Source organism: Bison bison, unplaced genomic scaffold (assembly GCF_000754665.1).
Source record: "Bison bison bison isolate TAMUID 2011002044 unplaced genomic scaffold, Bison_UMD1.0 scf7180017864371, whole genome shotgun sequence".
Lineage (NCBI taxonomy): Eukaryota > Metazoa > Chordata > Mammalia > Artiodactyla > Bovidae > Bison > Bison bison.
Window position 1 is genome coordinate 7,215,657 of NW_011494943.1, and position 20,688 is coordinate 7,236,344.

A 20,688-nucleotide genomic window follows, 5' to 3' on the forward strand; every position below is an offset into this window, starting at 1 on the left:
TATTTCTGCTTTATTGACTATGCCAAAGCCTTTGACTGTGTGGATCACAATAAACTGTGGAACATTCTGAAAGAGATGGGAATACCAGACCACCTGACCTGCCTCTTGAGAAACCTGTATGCAGGTCAGGAAGCAACAGTTAGAACTGGACATGGAACAACAGACTGGTTCCAAATAGGAAAAGGAGTTCGTCAAGGCTGTATATTATCACCCTGCTTATTTAACTTATATGCAGAGTACATCATGAGAAACGCTGGGCTGGAAGAAGCACAAGCTGGAATCAAGATTGCCGGGAGAAATATCAATAACCTCAGCTATGCAGATGACACCAGCCTTATGGCAGAAAGTGAAGAGGAACTCAAAAGCCTCTTGATGAAAGTGAAAGTGGACAGTGAAAAAGTTGGCTTAAAGCTCAACATTCAGAAAACGAAGATCATGGCATCCGGTCCCATCACTTCATGGGAAATAGATGGGGAAACAGTGGAAACAGTGTCAGACTTTATTTTTTGGGGCTCCAAAATCACTGCAGATGGTGACTGCAGCCATGAAATTAAAAGACGCTTACTCTTTGGAAGGAAAGTTATGACCAACCTAGATAGCATATTCAAAAGCGCAGACATTACTTTGCCAACAAAGGTCCATCTAGTCAAGGCTATGGTTTTTCCAGTGGTCATGTATGGATGTGAGAGTTGGACTGTGAAGAAGGCTGAGCGCCGAAGAATTGATGCTTTTGAACTGTGGTGTTGGAGTAGACTCTTGAGAGTCCCTTGGACTGCAAGGAGATCCAACCAGTCCATTCTGAAGGAGATCAGCCCTGGGATTTCTTTGGAAGGAATGATGCTAAAGCTGAAACTCCAATACTCTGGCCACCTCATGCGAAGAGTTGACTCATTGGAAAAGACTCTGATGCTGGGAGGGATTGGGGGCAGGAGGAAAAGGGGACGACAGAGGATGAGATGGCTAGATGGCATCACGGACACAATGAACATGGGTCTGGTTGGATTCCGGGAGTTGGTGATGGACAGGGAGGCCTGGCGTGCTGTGGTTCATGGGGTCGCAAAGAGTCGGACACGACTGAGCAACTGAACTGAACTGAAAAAGGGGTATGACCTTCAAATAGGTTAAGAACCACTGCACCAGAGATTCAACAAATAGTTCTTCAATCATAACTAAACACATCACCAATAAGCCCAGAAGATTCCCAGGAAAAACAGCTTGTGATATAGATCAGGCTGCACAAATGGAAGGACTTGTTTTTAGTCACATTTTGAGTGTATGACAAGGTACTGGAGTGGCATGTGGACAGTACTCTAATGAAATGGAGTCAAACACAGAACTTCTCTTTGACAACTGACAGCACTGTTAACAGTCGCTCTCCACCAGACCTGGGGAGTGCCTTTGTTTTCATCCTTCTGTTTATATGATCAGCTGTTGAAATGGTAATCATTTTACCCTAGTCAGAAAGCTCTTCCTAAGCCTACCATAATAAGCACAGTAGCATAATGGGGGAAGTGACAAATATAAAATTAACACAGTGTGGCAGTACTTCAGGGTCTTATAATCGAGAATTCTCACTTGAATTTTTCTAAATGAATAAGGCTTCCCTGGTGGCTCAGTGGTAAAGAACCCGCCTGCAATGCAGGAGCCACAGGAGACACGAGTTTGATCCCTGGGTGGGGAAGATCCCAGGAGGAGATGGCAACCCACTCCAGTATTTTTGCCTGGGAAATCCATGGACAGAGGAAACCTGGAAGGCTGCAGTCCATGGGGCTGCAAAAGAGATGTATATGACTGAGCAACTAAACAACAACATTCTTACCATTAGCTACAAATAAAATTTAAAAAACTCAAACTAATTTAGAAAATCTACAGCAATGGAATGAGGCATTTGCCACAAAGGGTCATCCTCCCATTTATTACTCTGTTTTGAGAGCTAGTGAAATATTAATAGGAATTGCCCAGAGCAGTCCATCTCATGTTCTTCAATATTCAGGCTGCCTCTTGCTGTGGAAGACGCAGAAAGAAGTTCCCTCGTGAGAATGAGTTCGACACTGCTATTATTCACAGCCGAACCTCTTCCTATGGTTTAACATCCAACCTTTATCTTCCCCAAAAGATAACCACTAACGTTCCATCCTGCTAAGGACGCCAACAGTCTCCCCACCCTCAAAGCCTTAGCATGCTCCTGCTGGACCGCATCTCCTCCCCAGTCATATGGCGTCTTCCCTTGCAATGCCCTCTAGATTTGGACTCTTCTCCATTTCTACTAGGGCACTTCCCTTGTGGCTCAGCTGGGAAAGAATCCGCCTGCAATGCAGGAGACCTGGGTTAGATCCCTGGGTTGGGAAAATCCCTTGGAGAAGGGAAAGGCTCCCTACTCTAGCATTCTGGCCTGGAGAATTTCATGGACTGTATGGTCCATGGGGTCGCAAAGAGTCGGACACAACTGAGCGACTTTCACACACACCATTTGCACTAATTTATTTCAGGAGCTTGCATGCAACAAAACTACTTTCTGGGAATTTCCTGATGGTCCAGTGGTTAGGGCGATGTGCTCACACTGCTGATTGGGTTCAATCCCTGGTAGGGGAACTAAGATCCCACAAGCCTCCATTTACCACCCATCCCCCATAAAAAAACAACTGCTTCCTATTTGATAATAACTGTATACTTGTGGTTTTAAATGTTTACATGTTTCAATTAATTTAATCCTCACAACAATCTGATAAGGTGCTATCATCATCCCTGTTTTTCCAATGAGGAAATTTTGGCACTAAGAAGTTTAAAACCTTGCCCAACATAACAACTATGGCAAACCAGGTACCGCTGAAGCCCGAGCCTAGCTGGCCTGTCTCCAGCCAGGCCTCCCTCCCTGCGCCCCATCTTGTTTCTACTCTTTCTCCTCTTTAATCCCATACTACTCAAAACAGTCTTTCTAAAACTCTGGGTAATTTCACTGCTCCAGGACCTGTTAGAAAACACTGCTCTTTCATCATATGAATGTCTGCTTTCTGATTAGTTCAAAATGTGAACCAGATCAAATTATGCTCAAAAATCTATTCTCTCCCCGATCAGCTGTGCAATTTTATGCAACTTACTCAACCTGTGTGTTAACACACTTGAAAAAGTTCTTTCACTGTTGAGAGGAATTGAGCAAAGTACTTGGTACAGAGCCTGCCTGGCTCTCAAGACTGTATGAGCTCAGTGAGAGCTATATTTCTGGGCTCATATGAAAGCTTCACCTTCAACAAGGTATCGCCACATCATATGAAAGCTTCACCTTCAGTAAGGAATCGCCACGCTCAAGTCCATCTCTGTTCTCATGTTTCCTCCCACTGGGAAGGCCTGATTACTCAGATGGCAGCTACCACTTCCCAGTACCTTGAGTCCAAAATGACTTATAGTACACAATCACTACACCCAATTCTCTCTTGCTGTAAGTCCTCTAAAACAATGTTTAATCAGAAGACATATTTAGTAGAATGGTCTTTTTTACAACCTGCTTCACAGGGATGTATACAGAGCCTCACTAGCTCAACTCTAAGTCCCCAGTATACTGAAACTGTCTCCCTGGCACACACACTCAAAAGCCTGCAGACCAAACTAAATGTAGTCTATAAAAAGAGAATCTGAGAAATGTATTATGTGAGAATTTTCTACATTTAATGTCAATGTGTCACTAGATGCTCCTCAGAATTCAAAATGGGATGTATCGAAACTATCTTATTTAAATGATTTGAAGCTGGACCAAAGGAGTAGCAGCCTAAAGTTCTAGCAAAACTGAACGTTTCTTTACATTATAAGGCCAGAACCAAGAGAGAAATTTAAGAAGACATAAACAACCATATGCAGCTTTACTCAGTTGAAAGATGCTGACAGACCTGATTTATTCTTTGCTTCTTCTGAGCTCAGCATAGGGTCACAAAATAAGACTCCTGAGATGAGGACTGTGGGCTGATTCAGACTGGGCTGGCCAGAGGCTGACTGACTCCAGCCAACCAGCTGATCTGAGAATGACACCGGTCAAGACAGTGATGGTGTTTAAGAACTTACTGACCGCCCCCCATTTCCACCCCCCGTATACACCCACCACTAGAAAAACAACTCAAAGCGTATGCACTCCTTTGCTTTAAGGACAGCATTATTTCCTCAAGACATGAACCACCATCTTATCAATGAAGAGACACAAACACTTAAAACTAATGAATCCTCAAAGCTGACACTTAGATTGACTTAATGGAGTCAAGCTAAAGCCAGGCCCTGCTAGAGATGTGAATTCATTATTTTATTTTTTTATATCCTAACAACATTCAAGCTCTGGGTTTATCACCAGAATACACACATTCCAAGAGCAAATTCATGAGCAAATTTAAAAAGAGACATTAGTGTCTTGTTGATTGAGACCAACTACTCAGGGCCTAGAAGAACCGAAATGTTAAGTCTATGAACAAATTGTCACCAGCCTGTCAGATCTGCCTGCATTTCCCTCTCCTGAAGACTGCTAAGAGCACCTGCACCACTTGCTGCTCTGACTTCGGGACCTTGCTTGGGCTGGGCCCATTCTAGGCTGGCTTCAGCTATGTTTGGCACCGTGAAGCACACTGCCAGTCCTGGGTGTGTTGCTGATGGGTCAGAAAGCAGCCCTGGAGACACAGGGACACCAATGAGAGTGCACACAGTTGTTCCTAAGTGAAGTGTTCTGGCAAATCTTGACAAACAAGAAGAAATTCTTCCCCCAACCCACCTCACTTTTAGCAGCAAAGTAAACTCAAGAGAATATCAGATAAGACCAGCCTCCTCTTCCTGCAGTCCAGCCCCTGCAGAGCGGTTCTCTATGGACCCTGAGGCTGGGAATTGTGTAAACTATGTAAATTAGAACAAATCATCAGGGTTACTCTGAACCATTCCTGTAAATTTGTTTTTCTTGTTTTTCTTATACACTTAGAGAAAAAAGTTTTCAAGAGAGAAAGCCAAATGTTTGCAGTCTCCTCCTATATAGTAACATCTTATGAACCATCTGCTGAAATAAAATGCCATCGTGACTATAGATGGAATAAATGTCCAAAAATAAAAATTGGTGGAAATCGGGAATGTTTTTTGGACAGTAACAAAAGTAATACTGGCTAAACAGTCTTCAGATCACATGCATAGTAAAGTGTAATTATACTTTACAGAGACGCAAAGGAAAAGCAGCCAAGAAGCATAGCTCAGGTGGTGGCAAAATAAGGGAATAAGAAATTACAGCAGAAATTCCAGAGTTCCTATTTCTGGTTTATGTCACCTAAATAAATACAAAAACAGCTGAGGCAACATAAGAACCAAGTCTGACCTCTGACAGGGTAACACTGGGTAATGAAGACAATATCCAACTATGGACTCCATTTACACCGAGTGGGATGAACCTGGTGTGGGTTTCAACGCTTCTTCTGTCCCAACAAACTAAATGACCATGTTGCGGGGCACTTTGCAAGACACTGACACACAGGAATCTGAGGCCTAGGGAAACAAATGTGCCAATGGCCAGCACACAGTGCCACCTCTTTTGGGGCACCTGAGGGAAAGAAAAGCAGGGAGAAAGATTTCTGAACTCAGGCGGGCGTGCTGTAAGTCATGAGAGAAGGATGGGAGGTGACCAAGGTCATACTGGACAAAAGGAATGGCAGGTCTGAAGACCACAAAGTGTGAAATAGCTCAGTGTTCACGGAAGCGATGCACCTCATGGAAAACTGACCAAATATTGTTTAAATATAGTTACAATGGTTCATCGTCCCATTATTTGACATTTCTGGCAAGTTATGTTCACTAATGAAACACTGTAGAGCTTTTAGGGTAAGGATATTTAATTGTGCAAAATATCAGTGTAATTTAACACAAAGAAACAAAATGACTACAGTAAGAGTAAGACTTTGCCCAAGATATTTATGTAAAACAGAGTTCTGAGAAGAAAACACAATAATTATGGTTTTGCTGAATTCAGAGAAACGCTGCCTCTGCTCTCTGGATGGGCCTCAGATGCTGCTGTCTGCACATTCAGCTCAAGACCACATTACACATCCAATGAAACAAGGAACTCAAATTAGAAGAGGCAGCACTGGACTCAACAACACATCGTCTGTCACCCCAGTGGAGCCATTCGATGAGCACGCTTCAGACTCCACGGGACGACTACAGGCTCCTAGCATCTGCCTCTGTCTGCACGGCTGGCGGTAGGAAAGGCTCAGCGCTATGGAGAAAAGGGTCTGGAAAGTCAAAGAGCCACAAGGAAAGGGAGTAGTGCCTCCAGGGAAGAACTCGTGGAGAAGAGACATCCTGCCCCAGTTCCACTGTCCGTCCACAGCAACCTCCTACTTTCCCTCCCCCAGCCTGATTCTACCCAAGGGACCCATCTCCAAAGACCAGGGTCACCATCAATGGTTTGCACTGAGAGGGAAGATATGATTCCCAGCATTTTCAGCTGACACCCAAAATACTCTGAACACAAAAACACTGTTATTTGGGTGGTAACATTCTACAGCTGCTGCTGCTGCTGCTGCTAAGTCGTGTCAGCTATGTCCGATTCTGTGCAATCCCATAGACGGTAGCCCACCAGGCTCCCCCGTCCCTGGGATTCTCCAGGCAAGAACACTGGAGTGGATCATTCTACAGCAGGGCTGTCCAAAGAAGCTTCCTGCTGCTGCTGCTGCTGCTAAGTCACTTCAGTTGTGTCCGACTCTGTGCGATCCCATAGACGGCAGCCCACCAGGCTCCTCTGTCCCTGGGATTCTCCAGACAAGAACACTGGAGTTGGTTGCCATTTCCTTCTCCAATGCATCAAAGTGAAAAGTGAAAGTGAAGTCGCTCAGTCGTGCCCGACTCTTAGTGACCCCATGGACTGCAGCCTACGAGGCTCCTCCGTCCATGGGATTCTCCAGGCAAGAGTACTGGAGTGGGGTGCCATCGCCTTCTCCGAAAAAAGCTTCCTACAATGACATAAATGTCCTGTAGCTGCACCGTCCAATACAGCAGCCATTAACCAGACACAGCTAGTGCGATCTTGAAACACAGCCAGTGCAAGTGAAGACGTGAATACCTTCCCTGATTTCAACAGTCATATAAGGCACTGGCTATAGTATGGGAGAGTGTGGTCCATATCCAGCATACGGAAGCCAAATACTTGAATGGTCCAACCTTAAAAATGTCAGTAAGCGTTACACGAGCAATAACATTTTCCACAAAAACACCAATTTATGAGCTTTTAGAAAACAATCTTTTAGAAGACAATTCTTAAGTACGGACTATCAAAAAACCAAAAGGACATACTAAACTGTCAGTGTTTGTGTTTGTTCACCTATGTTCAGCCAACACAAGCCTAAGGAGACACAACTAAGCAAAGCAGTATCCTGGATGCGCTCCTTGGACAGGAAAAAGGACACTAGGAAAAATGAAGCAAACCCGAATAATGCACGGACCTGAGGGAATAACAAGTCGTGAACTCCCCTGGTGACCCAGTGGTAAAGAATCTGCCCGCCAGTGCAGGGCACACAGGTCTGAGCCCTGCTCCAGGAAGATGTCACAGGCCGCAGGGCCGCAAGTGCTGAGCCCGCGTCACAGCAACTGAAGTCCAGGTGCCAAGAGCCTGTGGCCCGAAACAAAAGAACCACTACCATGAAAGCCTGCTGGCCGCAGCTACAGACGCCCACGCGCAGCAATGAAGGCCCAGGGCAGCCATAAAAAATGCTTAAAATGGTGGCTCAGTATTGGTTCACTAGTGGTTAACAAATGTACTACACCAATGTTAAGACGTTAGTGAGAAACTGCATGTGAGATACAGGGGATCTTTCTGTGCTCTCTTTGCAAGTTTTTCGGTAAATCTAAAATGTTTTAAAATAAACTTGCTTTAAAAAAAAAATCTATGTTAAAAAAACCCCCTAGGTTCATAAAAGGAACTGTGCTCAGTATTACATAACAACTTACACGGGAAAAGCATTTTTAAAGGACACATGTGTAACTGCTGTGCACTTGAAGCCACCACAACACTGTTAATCAACCATGCTGTTCAGTCGCCCGTCGTGTCCGACGCTCTACGACCCCATGACTGCAGCACATCAGGCCCCCCGGTCCCTCACCTTCTCCTGAACCTTGCCCGAGTTCATTCGTGTCCGTTGTGTCGGTGATGCCATACAGCCGTCTCATCCTCTGACGCCCTCTTCTCCTTCTGCCCTTAATCTCTCCCAGCAGTTAACTATATTCCAATACAAAAAAGTAAAAAAAAAAAAAAAACAACCCGGAAAACTATGCTCAGTAAAGATGCTGTAGCAGTTTTAGTTTTATCTTAATGAGAGAATCCTGTCGAGGGACCCCTGGCTAAGAGCGCCAGGAGCACTGACATTTTACTCTACCCTTCCTGTAAACAGAACACTGAACTCTGGGGCTCTCATTCTTATATCTGATAAACAACTGGGTACATGTTTAGCTGAGTAAATGTTTTCAGGTCTATGAAGAGGAATCTTGAACTTCTTTATTTACTTGAGCAATTTTCTTTCAAAGGCTTCATGAAAAGGTATTCAATTTTCCACTTCTTTGACCACAGATTTTTTTAAACTTTAGAAACTAACATCTAGATAGCGGATTTCAGGTGTATACCATGCTGGACCATAAACTTGTTAAATATAATTCACATTCATATGGTGTTGGAGAAAATAAAATGTTTAATCCTTTCCATTTCTGAAGTTACTAGTGTAAAGTTCATGCTATTTTAAATAGCTGGCAAGTTCTAGTTTAAAGTAATCCCCCTTAAAAACATTACTCAGCATGTTCTACATACAACTGTGTAATAGAAACCTATTTCCATAAATATTTCCTTAAAAAGTGGGGCGGTGGTGTCATGGGCATAAAAATGAGTGATGGTTACAAAACATGAAGTGTCATAATTACTTGGAAGCTCTTTGCATGGGCCATGTTGTCACCAATATGTCTACTTTTCTAACTGTCAAATACACTGACAGGCGATTAACCTTTCAAGTTTACGTGTTCTAGGACAACTCCAACAACTCTTCAGAGTTTGACAGTAAGCTCTGCTAATGTTAGAAGCAAAGGCCTCAGTATGTCAGACATCTGGATGGACAGAGCAGTGATGAGTGTTTCTAAATTAGCTCAGAAACTTTTCAATACACCTGTCTTACCAAGTCTGCTTTCATTCAGAACACTGTGCATACCTCTAGCATAGCTCTCAAAACTGAATTATTAAATACATCTATATCTCAAACCCTTTGCACTAAGCACTGTACCCTTAACCTAGGGAAAACTCAGTTTGTTCATGTGATTCACCAGGACACTGGGGTAGCAGTCTTAATGTACTGTTGACAAGAGACATATTAATACCACAGGTGTTAGTTTCTGCAAAAAGCCACCAGTCAATAATGTGTTAAGAATTCATCAAAATTCTACAATTATCATGACACATACTCAAGGGGAAAAAAAACTTAACCGACTAGACCTAAGAGACATCCAGAGAACACTCAAACCAATAGCAGAATATACATTAACCTCAAGCATACAGCAGAACATTCTCCAGGACAGACCACATGCCAGGCCATAAAACAAGCCTCAATAAATGTAAAAGAACTTTAATCAGTATGCTCTATAAGCGTAATGGAATTAAAATAGAAATAAGCAGCAAAAGGAGTTCTGGGAAATTCACAAATATGTGGAAATTAAACAACACACTCCTAAATAACCAATAGGTCAAAGAAAAAAAACAACAAATTGGAAAATATTTTGAGATTAATGAAAACAAAAACCACTGCACACCCAGATTTATGGGACGTAACTAAAGCAGCATTCAGAGGGAAATTTAAGGCCACACTCTAAGTATTTATAAATATTTACATTAAAAGGAAAAAGTGTGCAATAGTTCACTTCAAATTGAAGTCGCTGTTCTTTTATTTATAAAACTCAACCCCCTCCTAAACCAGGTAATCAATCATTTTTCATCAGGTTATTGGAGAATATGCAAATGAGAAGTTTGCTTCTTTTACAAGACCTTTAACATCTAATAAGAAAGGAGGAGAGAGAGAAAGAACATGCGGAAAGCTTACACTTTTGACACACAATACCAACACACTAATAGCTACATTTGAAAATAACTTCTATAATCTTTAAGGGCAACAACTGTTCAGGCATGTGTATGTACATCAGCTGCTCCAAGAAGGCAGACAGAGGGCACCTGAACACAAGGAGTATGACTTTCCGAGTTCCTTCTCAATCAGTAACCTCAATTTGTTGTTCAGTGGCTCAGTCATGTCTGGCTCTGTGTGACCCCATGGACTGGAGCACGCCAGGTTTCCCTGTCCTTCACTATTTCCCAGAGTTTGCTCAAACTCATGTCCACTGAGTCAGTGACACCATCCAACCATCATCTCGTCCCCTGTTGTCCCCTTCTCCTCTTTCCCGGCATTAGGGTCTTTTCCAATGAGTTGGCTCTTTGCATCAGGTGGCCAAAGTATTGGAGACCTCACTGGTCTCCAGGAAAAGACTTGCAGGGCTACAAGCTTCCACTTCTAGCACTAAGTGAGGCCATTAGCCACAGATTCATTTGGATATCAGATGCAGACAATGTTAGCACAGCTTCTGGGAAAATTAACACCAATTTCAGGTTCAAGATCTACTCTGACTCAGCTAAAACATGTGACTTTGAGAAAGTCTTAATCATTATTATCTTCTCTGATAGGCTGGCAAAGAAACCTTTCGACCTACTGCTTTTTTCTAAAGAGGTTCAGTACATTTAAACAGAAACCCCATCCTTCCTTCCGAAGACGAAGTACCTGCTTACTTTCATTATTACAATTTTGCACATGGCTTCACTGTGCTTCTCATCATACCCAGAAAGTATAGTGAAAGCACCTATGGCTATATTCATTAAATGCTTTTTTCTCCTGAAGGTTACAGAAAAGCAGAACAGTTACTTTCTATGGGAAGAATGCCTGCCTTTTACATCTGCTAACAAGTACAACATCTGTTTATTTAATTTCAAAAAGTTATCTGGCTGACAGGAGGGATTATGGCCTAACTTTCCTTTATACTTTTCTATTAAACTACTTTGATAAACATTTTAAAAGAATGAAATATACAGACATCTGATTTTTTTCAGTGCACAACAGATAATTAAAACCCACTAATAACTGCAAATCCTTATTTTTTCTCTTAATTTTACTTTTCAAAGCCAAACATTTTTATAGATGTTGATAAATAAAACGTAAACTTGATTAAAGCTAAATATAGACAGCAGACAAGGAAGGAGACATGGATAATTAAACCTCTGAAAAACTACAATTTGGCTGCATTACTAATCTCAGTCCAGTTTGGAGACAGACTGAACTCAAAATTACATAAGTAAGAAAGCACATTACATTAGTTTTGTATCAGGTGCAGGGAAAAGATAAGCGAAATTTAACCAGAAATCTGGGCAGCAATACCAGTTTTAGGGCCAATCTTAGTTTTTCATAAGGAAAAGGGCAGAGCAGGCTTTTAGCTTATTTCTGTATATTCTCTATTTTACATCTAGTCATTCTATGCAGTAGACCCAGATAATGTGGAGATACTTCCGTGCCTGCACCAAAAAGAACTGAAACAAATTTAGTGTATGAAGCTGTACATTGTGATTTCTTTGTCCTTTTAAGAAAGCAAAAGAGACTCTAAAATGTTTGTTGACTTACACACTGACATCTAAAAGACTACTGTAGTGTTTTTGTTTTTTTACGGCTTTTCTGATTATGAAACTAATATATGCCTATAAAAATATCCATTATAGAAAAGCATGCTATAGAAAGCAACAGTTCTCAGTCATCCCAACAATCAGAGAAAATAGGACAGTTTTCTTTTTTCTTTGTATCGCAGTGCACGTAAGAGCGTGAGGATGTTTCAATAAGTCACTCTACTTTGCCAAAGCTCTCAGCAGAGCCTCCTGGCTCTAAAGCTAAACATTTGCAGCATCAACTCAACAAAGCCTGGTTTGTCTGTCTTCCCATCTTTTTCCAAACATGAGTTAGGATGGATGATCTCCCTCTAGAAGGGATTCATTTAGCCAGAGAAGTAAAACTGAATTAAAACTACATCTATGAATACACATCAAATTTCTCAGCTATCAAAATTACTTGTTTACTTGACACAGCTATAAAAAAGCAAATTAATCACCTGAAAGAACAGTAAGAAATAAAGCGTGCTTCAGAAAGATCGTATGCTGTTGTGAGGGATCTTAGATGCTGAAGAAGGGATTCAATCACTTCACAAATCTGGCTCCACAGTCTTATAAAACACTGTCAAACTGAATAATGTTCTATTGTTAGAGGAGGACAGAGAATGAAGCCAACACTAGCTGCACTATTACTGTGTATTCTCAGATTACGGGCCATTCTCATTTAACGTGATCTCAAGTAGGTAATCTGTGCAGTCCTTTAGGACAATAGAGCATCAGACATAATCAAAAGCCTCCTCTGAGATTATGCACTAAATTTTTCATAGAAACAAGAATCCAGCAATAGGAAAATATCTAAGTCAATTACAGAATATTAACTTTACAAATATCTAAAAATACTAAACCATTAAAAATAATTAGTAAAACAAATACAGGAAAATGGTAACATATGTTGTATTTTAAGTCTGCTATAATCACAGCACTATAAAAATGTGTGTACAATGATACAGCCTAGAAGAGACCTGTAATAGTAAAAATGCTGGAGTGAGGAGTTTATGTAGGTCTTTGAATTTCCTATTTTTTTCTATTAATCTCTGTTAAAGTAATTTTAAATGTTAAGAAAAATGGAAAAACCGATAATAAAATGAAAATATATTCTTTTTCCTCTAGCAATCCATTTCAAACCATACACATTTGTCCAGGAAAGTAAAAGACCTATGAAATAATGACACAAAGAGGACGTGCAATGGTCAATATTCTGACTGAAAACACACTGCTCTCTTGTTCTCTGTGAAGTTTACAGTTTCAAGGTCCAAAATACATTTCCTCTCACTTAAAAAAAAAACAAAACTGATGCTTTCTGTAGTTTTCAAAAGCAAAGTATTACAAAAGTCTTTGCCATTTTGCTAAATGTAGATTTTAAAGCTCTGCTGTTAAAGAAAAAACAAATTGGTTAAAAATCAAAGCCATTGTTAGCATGAAAAAAACACTATTTAACCACTAATAATTATTACCTGTTTCAATAAAAACATTAGGACAGAAAATATAAGAGCTATTGCTGGAAATGAGACCAAAATAGGCTCTAAGCTTTTCTACATGATAAAGAAGGAAACATACCAAAGCATTGTTTATAGCATCCTTAAGATTTCAAAAAGCTGTCTGAGGGGAAAACATACCTCTTCTAGATACTGAGACCATAGAGAACATTCTCCCACAAGTCCTGCCTGGGGACGCCTATAATAACCAAAGACTCCAGGCTCCTCTGTCCATGGGATTCTCCGAGCAAGACTACTGGAGTGGGTAGCCATTCCCTTCTCCAGGGGATCTTCCTGACCCAGGGATCAAACCCATGTCTCCTGCATTGCAAGGGAGATTCTTTACCATTTGAGCCACCAGGGAAGGCCTAATAATGAAGGACACCCTATAGAAAATAAGCAGTTTTTCCCAAGGCTGTTTCATCTATCATTTCAGCATAATCCCAAAGCTCCACTCAGCCCAAGAAATATACAACAACGAGGTCCCCAAGAGGATGCTGGGCTAAATACCCACCTCTTTCCTTTCCGGTTTAACCCTAAGAGAGACCAGAGACTGTAAGAACAAAGAAACTACTTGTCTTTCACACATCCTCCATCAATATCATGCTTTCAGCTCAGCTCTGGGACAGTGTACACAGTTCCGAGTTTGAGGTAATTTTAGGACAAGCACCTGGCCAGTTATGTGCATCAAGTCATGTGACTTAACAGTTACCTGAGACAGTGGCTGGCCAGACACCCTCTTGCCTCTTGTGTGTCTGAGAAACATCAATACAATTAATGGCAGGGAGCTCAACTATCTACTTAATGCAAGTCACTGCCTTAAGCACACTAATGTATTAGTTCTTGAATCCTCACTGTGACTCTAGGAAGGCAGATGCCACTGTTCCCATTCTGAGGATGGGAGAACCAAAGCAGAGCTTCCCAAGACCACAAGGCGGGACCTGCCAGTGGCCGAGTCAGGATTTGAAGGTGAGTCAGGCCTGGAGCACGTTACCACAAGTGTCTCTCGTTCCACACTCACCAGGAGGTAGAAGAGAGGACATATCTGCCAAAAAGACCAACATTTTCCTCAAAAAAGGCACTGCTGTTTTTCAGTTGCTCAGTTAGTTGTGTCTATCTTTGCAACTCCATGGGCTGTAACCCACCAGGCTCCTTGGTCCATGGGATTTTCCAGGCAAGAATACAGGAATGGGTTGCCATTTCCTCCCCCAGGGGATCAAACGCACATCTTCCACAGAGCAGGCAGATTCTTTACCACTGAGCCACCTGGGAAGCGCACTTTACAGGCACCACAATCAGCTCTTGTAAGGTTTTTTTCCCCTAATAGGTAGTAATTCTACGGATTCGAAGATGCCTTTATTTACATCTTTTAATATCTCTGAAGTGCATCTTAAAAATGATCCTATATCATAATTAAACTGCAGAAAGTTCTTTTCTAGGTGGTATACAGATTCACTGAAATAAATATCCTTATATCTAAAATTTAAATATGTGTGTGAATTTTGTTAAGAATGAATTCTTAAAAGTAGAATTGCTGGGTCATTTTATGGTCTAACCTATATCACCAAGCCACTGTTCAGAAAAATCAATGTATGTGCGCAAACCTCTACTGGCGGGAGGCGACAAACCCATATCCTCACACCCTAGCCAAGAGGGTGGGCCCGTGTTCATCAGCTTTTCTCACCGGACAGGCGAAATGACCGTTCTCCCCACCTCATTTCCTCATTAACCTCAGCTTACTTTAGGTAGGGTATCTAATATGTCACCATGCATAGACAGTGCCATGAGACAGCTGTCCGTGCCTCGTAGGTGAGCAATTCAGGACCGCCATTTCTGGTTTACTCATACCTGATGGTTAACAGGGGCATTATGTACCGCTGGGGAAGTACTGTAGCCAGCTGAAGATCAATCCCCAGCTCTGCCTCTTACCTGAGCCCATTAGTTAACTTCTGCACCCATGAGATGGCACTAATAATGCCAACCTTTCGATGCCCCAAATCAGAAATCACGTATAACTTTGAGGCACATATTAAATGCCCCATCAACAGTAGCTATTCAATGATGACTTAACTATAATGGTTCATGGCGGTCAAAACTGAAGACCCCAAAAGAACGGTGCGTTTCCTTAGACATTTCTTTCTCCAAACAGGGATGACTGGTCTTCTGCCAGTTCCCACCCCTCCCCGGGCCCCAGTCCCCTCAAAAGGAACACTGAATAGGAACTGAAAGTTCATTCTTAGCACCTATTTAGAAACAGTCCATTCAGATGGAGGAGGGTGAAATACATACAATGAAAGGCAAACAAAATGCTGAAAGAGAACTCAAACTGTCCTCATTCTCGAGGCTTAAACACAACATTTCCAGTTTAGTTAACAAGACTGGTAACAATTCTTATCAATAGGCAAAGAAATACTTCAAAAACTATATCAATAAGCTCATTTTGAAACACTGAAGGAAAAAAATCTACCCTATCTTCTTATTTTTTAGGTATGATATTCAAACACCTGAAATGAGACTTGTGTACTGAAATCCAGGACTTACGAGCTGTTGTGAAAACTGTAACTAATCAAACCCGAGTTCATGTTCCTGGTTCTCAGGAGCATACTCAATGGACACTCTTTTCTCAGTTTATACAGGAGATGTATTCAAATGCCCCCCACCACCACCTGTGACAAGCAGAAATCCCATTATATTTCCTTTAACTCAAAGCACCCCTGTCCTTCACTCCTGGTCTCCAATACCTGTGCGGGCCCATATGTCACAGCCTGATAACTGTGACCCGGGAGGCTGGGACTCCAGGCTCCCCTCCTAGAAATCATTAGATTTACACAGAGGATACTTTCATCATCAGCTAATAACCTTCAGAGGCTTAAGGACAAGATCGAACTCTTACTGAGTTTTCCTTGCTTGGCTCCAATTCTATCTTATTTTCCATTCTGTCATAGACTATCACCTTATTCTAACATTCCTGTCTCAAACACAACAAGCCCAGTCCCGCTCCCCCTCCCCCTGCTCAACACAAGGACCAGTGCAAGTCACGCCTCCTCCACGCAGCTCTCTCCGACTTGAGCTCTTACCAATCTCTTTCCCTCTAAGTTACACTGGCAGTTAAAGTGTGTGACCCAACTTCAGCATTCTCTCAAATACCAGATCAGCACTAACAGCTGTGACACATTAAGCTCCACGGCCACCATTTCCTCACCTGTAAAATAAGGAAGTCTCTTCCTGTTCTGAAGATCTTCTAACTTTACACACTCTTGCATAGTTTCACATATTTACCTTATTTCTCTTATTTTAGAGTTCCTGAAGAGACAATGTACATCTATTTTTCCCCCAACTCTCAAGGCCACTTACCCCAGAATGTGGCTCATGGAGATGCGATGTAAGCGTGAAACAGGGCCACCAGCACTGAGCGAGTTTTAAAGCCACCAAGACCGAGTTTTAAAGCAGTTTAGGAACCTGGAAAGGAGGTTCATGCCAGACAAAGAGCATGAGATGATCTACTGCTGGTATTCTTCAAGAGTCAAAGGTCTGTCTCTAGAAAATAAGGATCCAGCTCAAGAATGCAATGAGCCCAGGTTTGAGAGCTCAAAACAGTCTCTTAATTCCTAGCTGAAGTAGAGGTACAAAAAAGCCACTAGAAGGCAGATGTAACTTCAGATAAGCTCAGCATTCTGTGTATTCTAGGGCAGAGGATTCAGGGCCTCAGTGGAGAACCCCTGGGGCTAGCTCAAGGCTGCCCTCCAATGGGGGCGAAATTTAGGTTCCTTTCAGCCATGCAGGATGGGGGAGCCTGGTGGGCTGCCGTCTATGGGGTCGCACAGAGTCAGACACAACTGAAGCGACTTAGCAGCAGCAGCAGCCATGTAAGGCCTGAACTGCAGAAGTAGAGCAGTTTCTTCCATTCCCTATGTCCCAGTGCCCTCCCTGGCCCTCCTCAAGAAAAACGTAAGCTTTTTTTAAGAGGGAAATTAACAAAGGCAGATATATTGAAGCCTTACTTAAGGCTTCCAAAAAGCTGTTTTAACTTGTTCTCTTTTCTCAGGGCAGTACAAATCGATACATAAACAGAAATTAAGGAAGTGGTGTGCTGGAGGACAGGCATCAACACTCACCAAAAGTTAACCAGGAACTATAGCCAGAGGCAGAGGGCTGAGCCCCTTTCTATTTCATTATCTTCAAATAAAATGTATTCAATGCCCATGTGTATGTGTCCCTCTTATCAACAAAGAGAAAATACATGCTTATTTCAATCGAGGGAATCTGGTCAATGCTTTCCAGCCACTTCTAACCATAACTTGGCTCACAACCAACAGCCTAAAGAGTTAGCAAAACAAATCACAGCCATGCAAATGAAGCCAGTTACTCCTTGAATAATCAAAAGAAAACAAAATTATTTTTTAAGTAATAGCATTTAAGACAAAGCAGTGTCCCTTCTCTTCACTCAGCTGTCTCACAGATTATGAGACAAAGGGCAACTACTGTACCGTCACTCTTTTTTTTGGAGTAAAGCCACAAGATTACTAACAAACAGCTAACGGCTACCATTCAAAAGCAATAATGGCAGTATGACTTCATATGCCAGTTATCTGCCAAACTGGAAAGAACCAAACATATGTATTTTCTCTTTCCCCAGACACTCTGAAAGTAAATGCGAGCATTCTGATTCACTTTCTCCTCCATCATAAAAATTCATAAAAAAATTACATTATCATCCTCATTGTGGGATGGGAAAGGATATTACACTTGTTCAAGAAGTTTGAACAAGAATCACTGGACAGCAAGGAGAGCAAACCAATCAATCCTAAAGGAAATCGACCCTGAATATGCACTGGAAGGACTGCTGCAGAAGCTGCAATCCTTTGGCCACCTGATGTGAAGAGCTGACTGACTGGAAAAGACCCTGATCCTGGGAAAGACTGAAGGCAAGAGAAGGAGGCAACAGAGGATGATATGGTTAGATGGCATCACCTACTCAATGGACATGAGTTTGAGCAAATTCCAGGAAATACTGAAGACAAGGAAGCCTGGTGTGCTGCAGTCCATGGGGTCGCAAAGAGTCAGACACAACTTTAGTGACTAAACAACAAGAAGTTTACCGATTTAAGGTAGAGAACTTACAAAATGCTCGTGATCAAGACTAACTTCAGTGGTAGTACCAACAGGGAACGTTCTCACTTAAAAATTCTCTAAAACAGACTCAAGCTCACAGTTTTGTTTTGATCTGTTGCTTCAGTGCTAAATGTGCAGCTGGACAGACTTACAGAAAAAATATGAACTTCTAGGTGCAAGTTTCAAGTTTCTAGGGTAAGCTTAACAAAAAACTCTAATTTGTATTTAAGTAAACACACAAACAAAACCCCGAAGCTTGACCCCCAAAGCATTTTTGTACAAGTGACAAACGTGGCTACTTGTCTTTTTTTCTTCCTCTTTGAAGAGCCAATCTTATTATGCTATCAGGAGAAGGTTATCTGCTGAAAATAGTAATCACCTAGGAAAACATCAATCTCCTCTGGAAATCAACGACAGAATAATTTAGGGTCTAAGTCTGGTGATTTCTACCTAAAGAAACAGACGACGTATAGTATTTCACTCAGCTGGTTTTGTCTGCTTTCTGACAATTTCATGCTTACTTTGAGAATACTGTCAAAAAGCTTGGCATCACAAAAACAGCTGAAAAGAACACACGCAGTCTGCTTCTTACAGGGCTCTTCAATAGCCTTCTATGAAGCACAGCCTGCATTTCTAACATGAGGGAAGCCACCGTGTAGGTAGCTTCGGAGCAGGACTCTGCGCCTCCAGTAGCCAGAGCGGAAGAATGACTCTCCTCAGGCCCACAAAACTCAGAAACAAGCCACAAGCCCTCTGATACAGAATCATACTTCTGTATTACCACTTTCTTCTTTATAAAATGCTAATAATTTCATTAAGAATAATAAACAACTGGTTGGCAAATTCCAACCATCTGACTGAGGTTCAGTGGAAAAAAGTCAAAACTGGAGACACAGTGAAGACTCAAACATTAAACTTTAGGTTTTTCCCAGGGTTGATGCACTATTCGATAACACCCACCCGTGTAAAAATGAACTGCGTATCCAAAAGGGCAAACTGCTGCCATCATGCTACCCTAATTAACACTTGCCAAGTGGAAGGCGAATCTCATGTAAATAGTGGGGCTCAAAATGAGCTGCAAACTGTAAAGAAGCTTATTTTTAAACTGTCAGCAGGTTTCTTTCGTGCAACAAAGTGTCCTAATATGGGGTAACTGCTCAAGTTTCTTTCAAGAAAATCAAAATCTGTTGTACAATAGCAAGTTGAACCTTGTTATTTAGAACTCCATTAGCTGTTTCACAAAGAATAAGAATACACTGAGATTCTTGAATAAGTTTTGCCATGTACTTCTAACCACCTCTCTAAACCAGGGTAAATTAATTTCTAACCTACTAGAATCACATTCCAGAATGCAAAAATCTTTTGACTATGTAAAATAAGACTGTTGCTGTTAAGTCGCTTCAGTCGTGTCTGACTCTGTGTGACCCCACAGATGGCTGCCCACCAGGCTTCCCTGTCCCTGGGATTCTCCAGGCAAGAATACTGGAGTGGGTTGCCATTTCCTTCTCCAAAAATAAGACTAATTGAGTGCTATTCACAAATCCTTCTTTAAAAAAAAACAAAACAACTCTACATGAACTACCAATTTCAACAAGCAAATATGAATACTTAAGCATTCACACAAAGGCAGTTAAAGACCGTACATCACCCCAGCCACCTGAAGTCATATTTGATATTCCACCAGGTATCTAGCTTTCCAAATCACCCAGGATGGTAAATGTTAAAGTGGGCAATGAAACAAGGACAAGCACAGCTTCTTTGTGTGTTATCAGGGCAAAAGAAGGCAGGTGAGCACAGGGAGAGGCTGTCTCACCGCCTGCTGAGCATCAGTACTTACCTTGAGGATGTCCCCTCTTTTGAAGCTCAGCTCGTCGTCTGCGGTGGCTTTGAAGTCATATTTGGCGATGGCTTCCATTCTGAGCGGGGCTCAGGGCTCAGCAGCCTGGAGCAGGGGGGAAGGGAGTCTTCCCTGCTGAAGCGACCCAGCGCTCTGGGCTCAGCCTCGCCTCTCTTCGGGGACTGGCTCCCGCACGCCGGGACACACAATGCCACCCTGAATCAGAAGAGCGCAGATTGAGAGAAGTGGCCCGATCGAAGGCAGCCCCGCCCTGCCCGTCGGCCTGCCGTCCCAGCCCCCACGCCCCCTGGCTTGGTCGGGCTCAGCCCTCCGCCCTCCCTTCCAGGCAGGAGCCCCGAGCTCCTTCTTCCTCTTTTCAGCCTCAGCCCCCAGGCGACTGACAGGCCTGCCGGCCAATGGCGGCGGCGGCTCGGGCCTTTCCCGATCAAACTTCCTCTTCCCTCCCGCTGGGTGTGCTCGGCGTGCAGGAACCGGCTGGAGTCCCGGTGGTCTCCGCCTTTCCTCCCTAGACC

General features: G+C 42.4%; 1 protein-coding gene across 1 annotated transcript in view; it reads right to left on the reverse strand.

Moving 5' to 3' along the window:
• The window catches only part of GRB2 (growth factor receptor-bound protein 2), a 59,085-nt gene extending 38,568 nt beyond the window's left edge, over nucleotides 1-20,517 (reverse strand). Inside the window, exon 1 of the mRNA XM_010856166.1 lies at nucleotides 20,156-20,517. Within this exon, the coding sequence (XP_010854468.1) occupies nucleotides 20,156-20,233 (78 nt within the window). The 5' untranslated portion in view covers nucleotides 20,234-20,517. The remainder of the gene's footprint in view (nucleotides 1-20,155) is intronic.
• Between the last annotated feature and the right edge of the window lie 171 nt (nucleotides 20,518-20,688).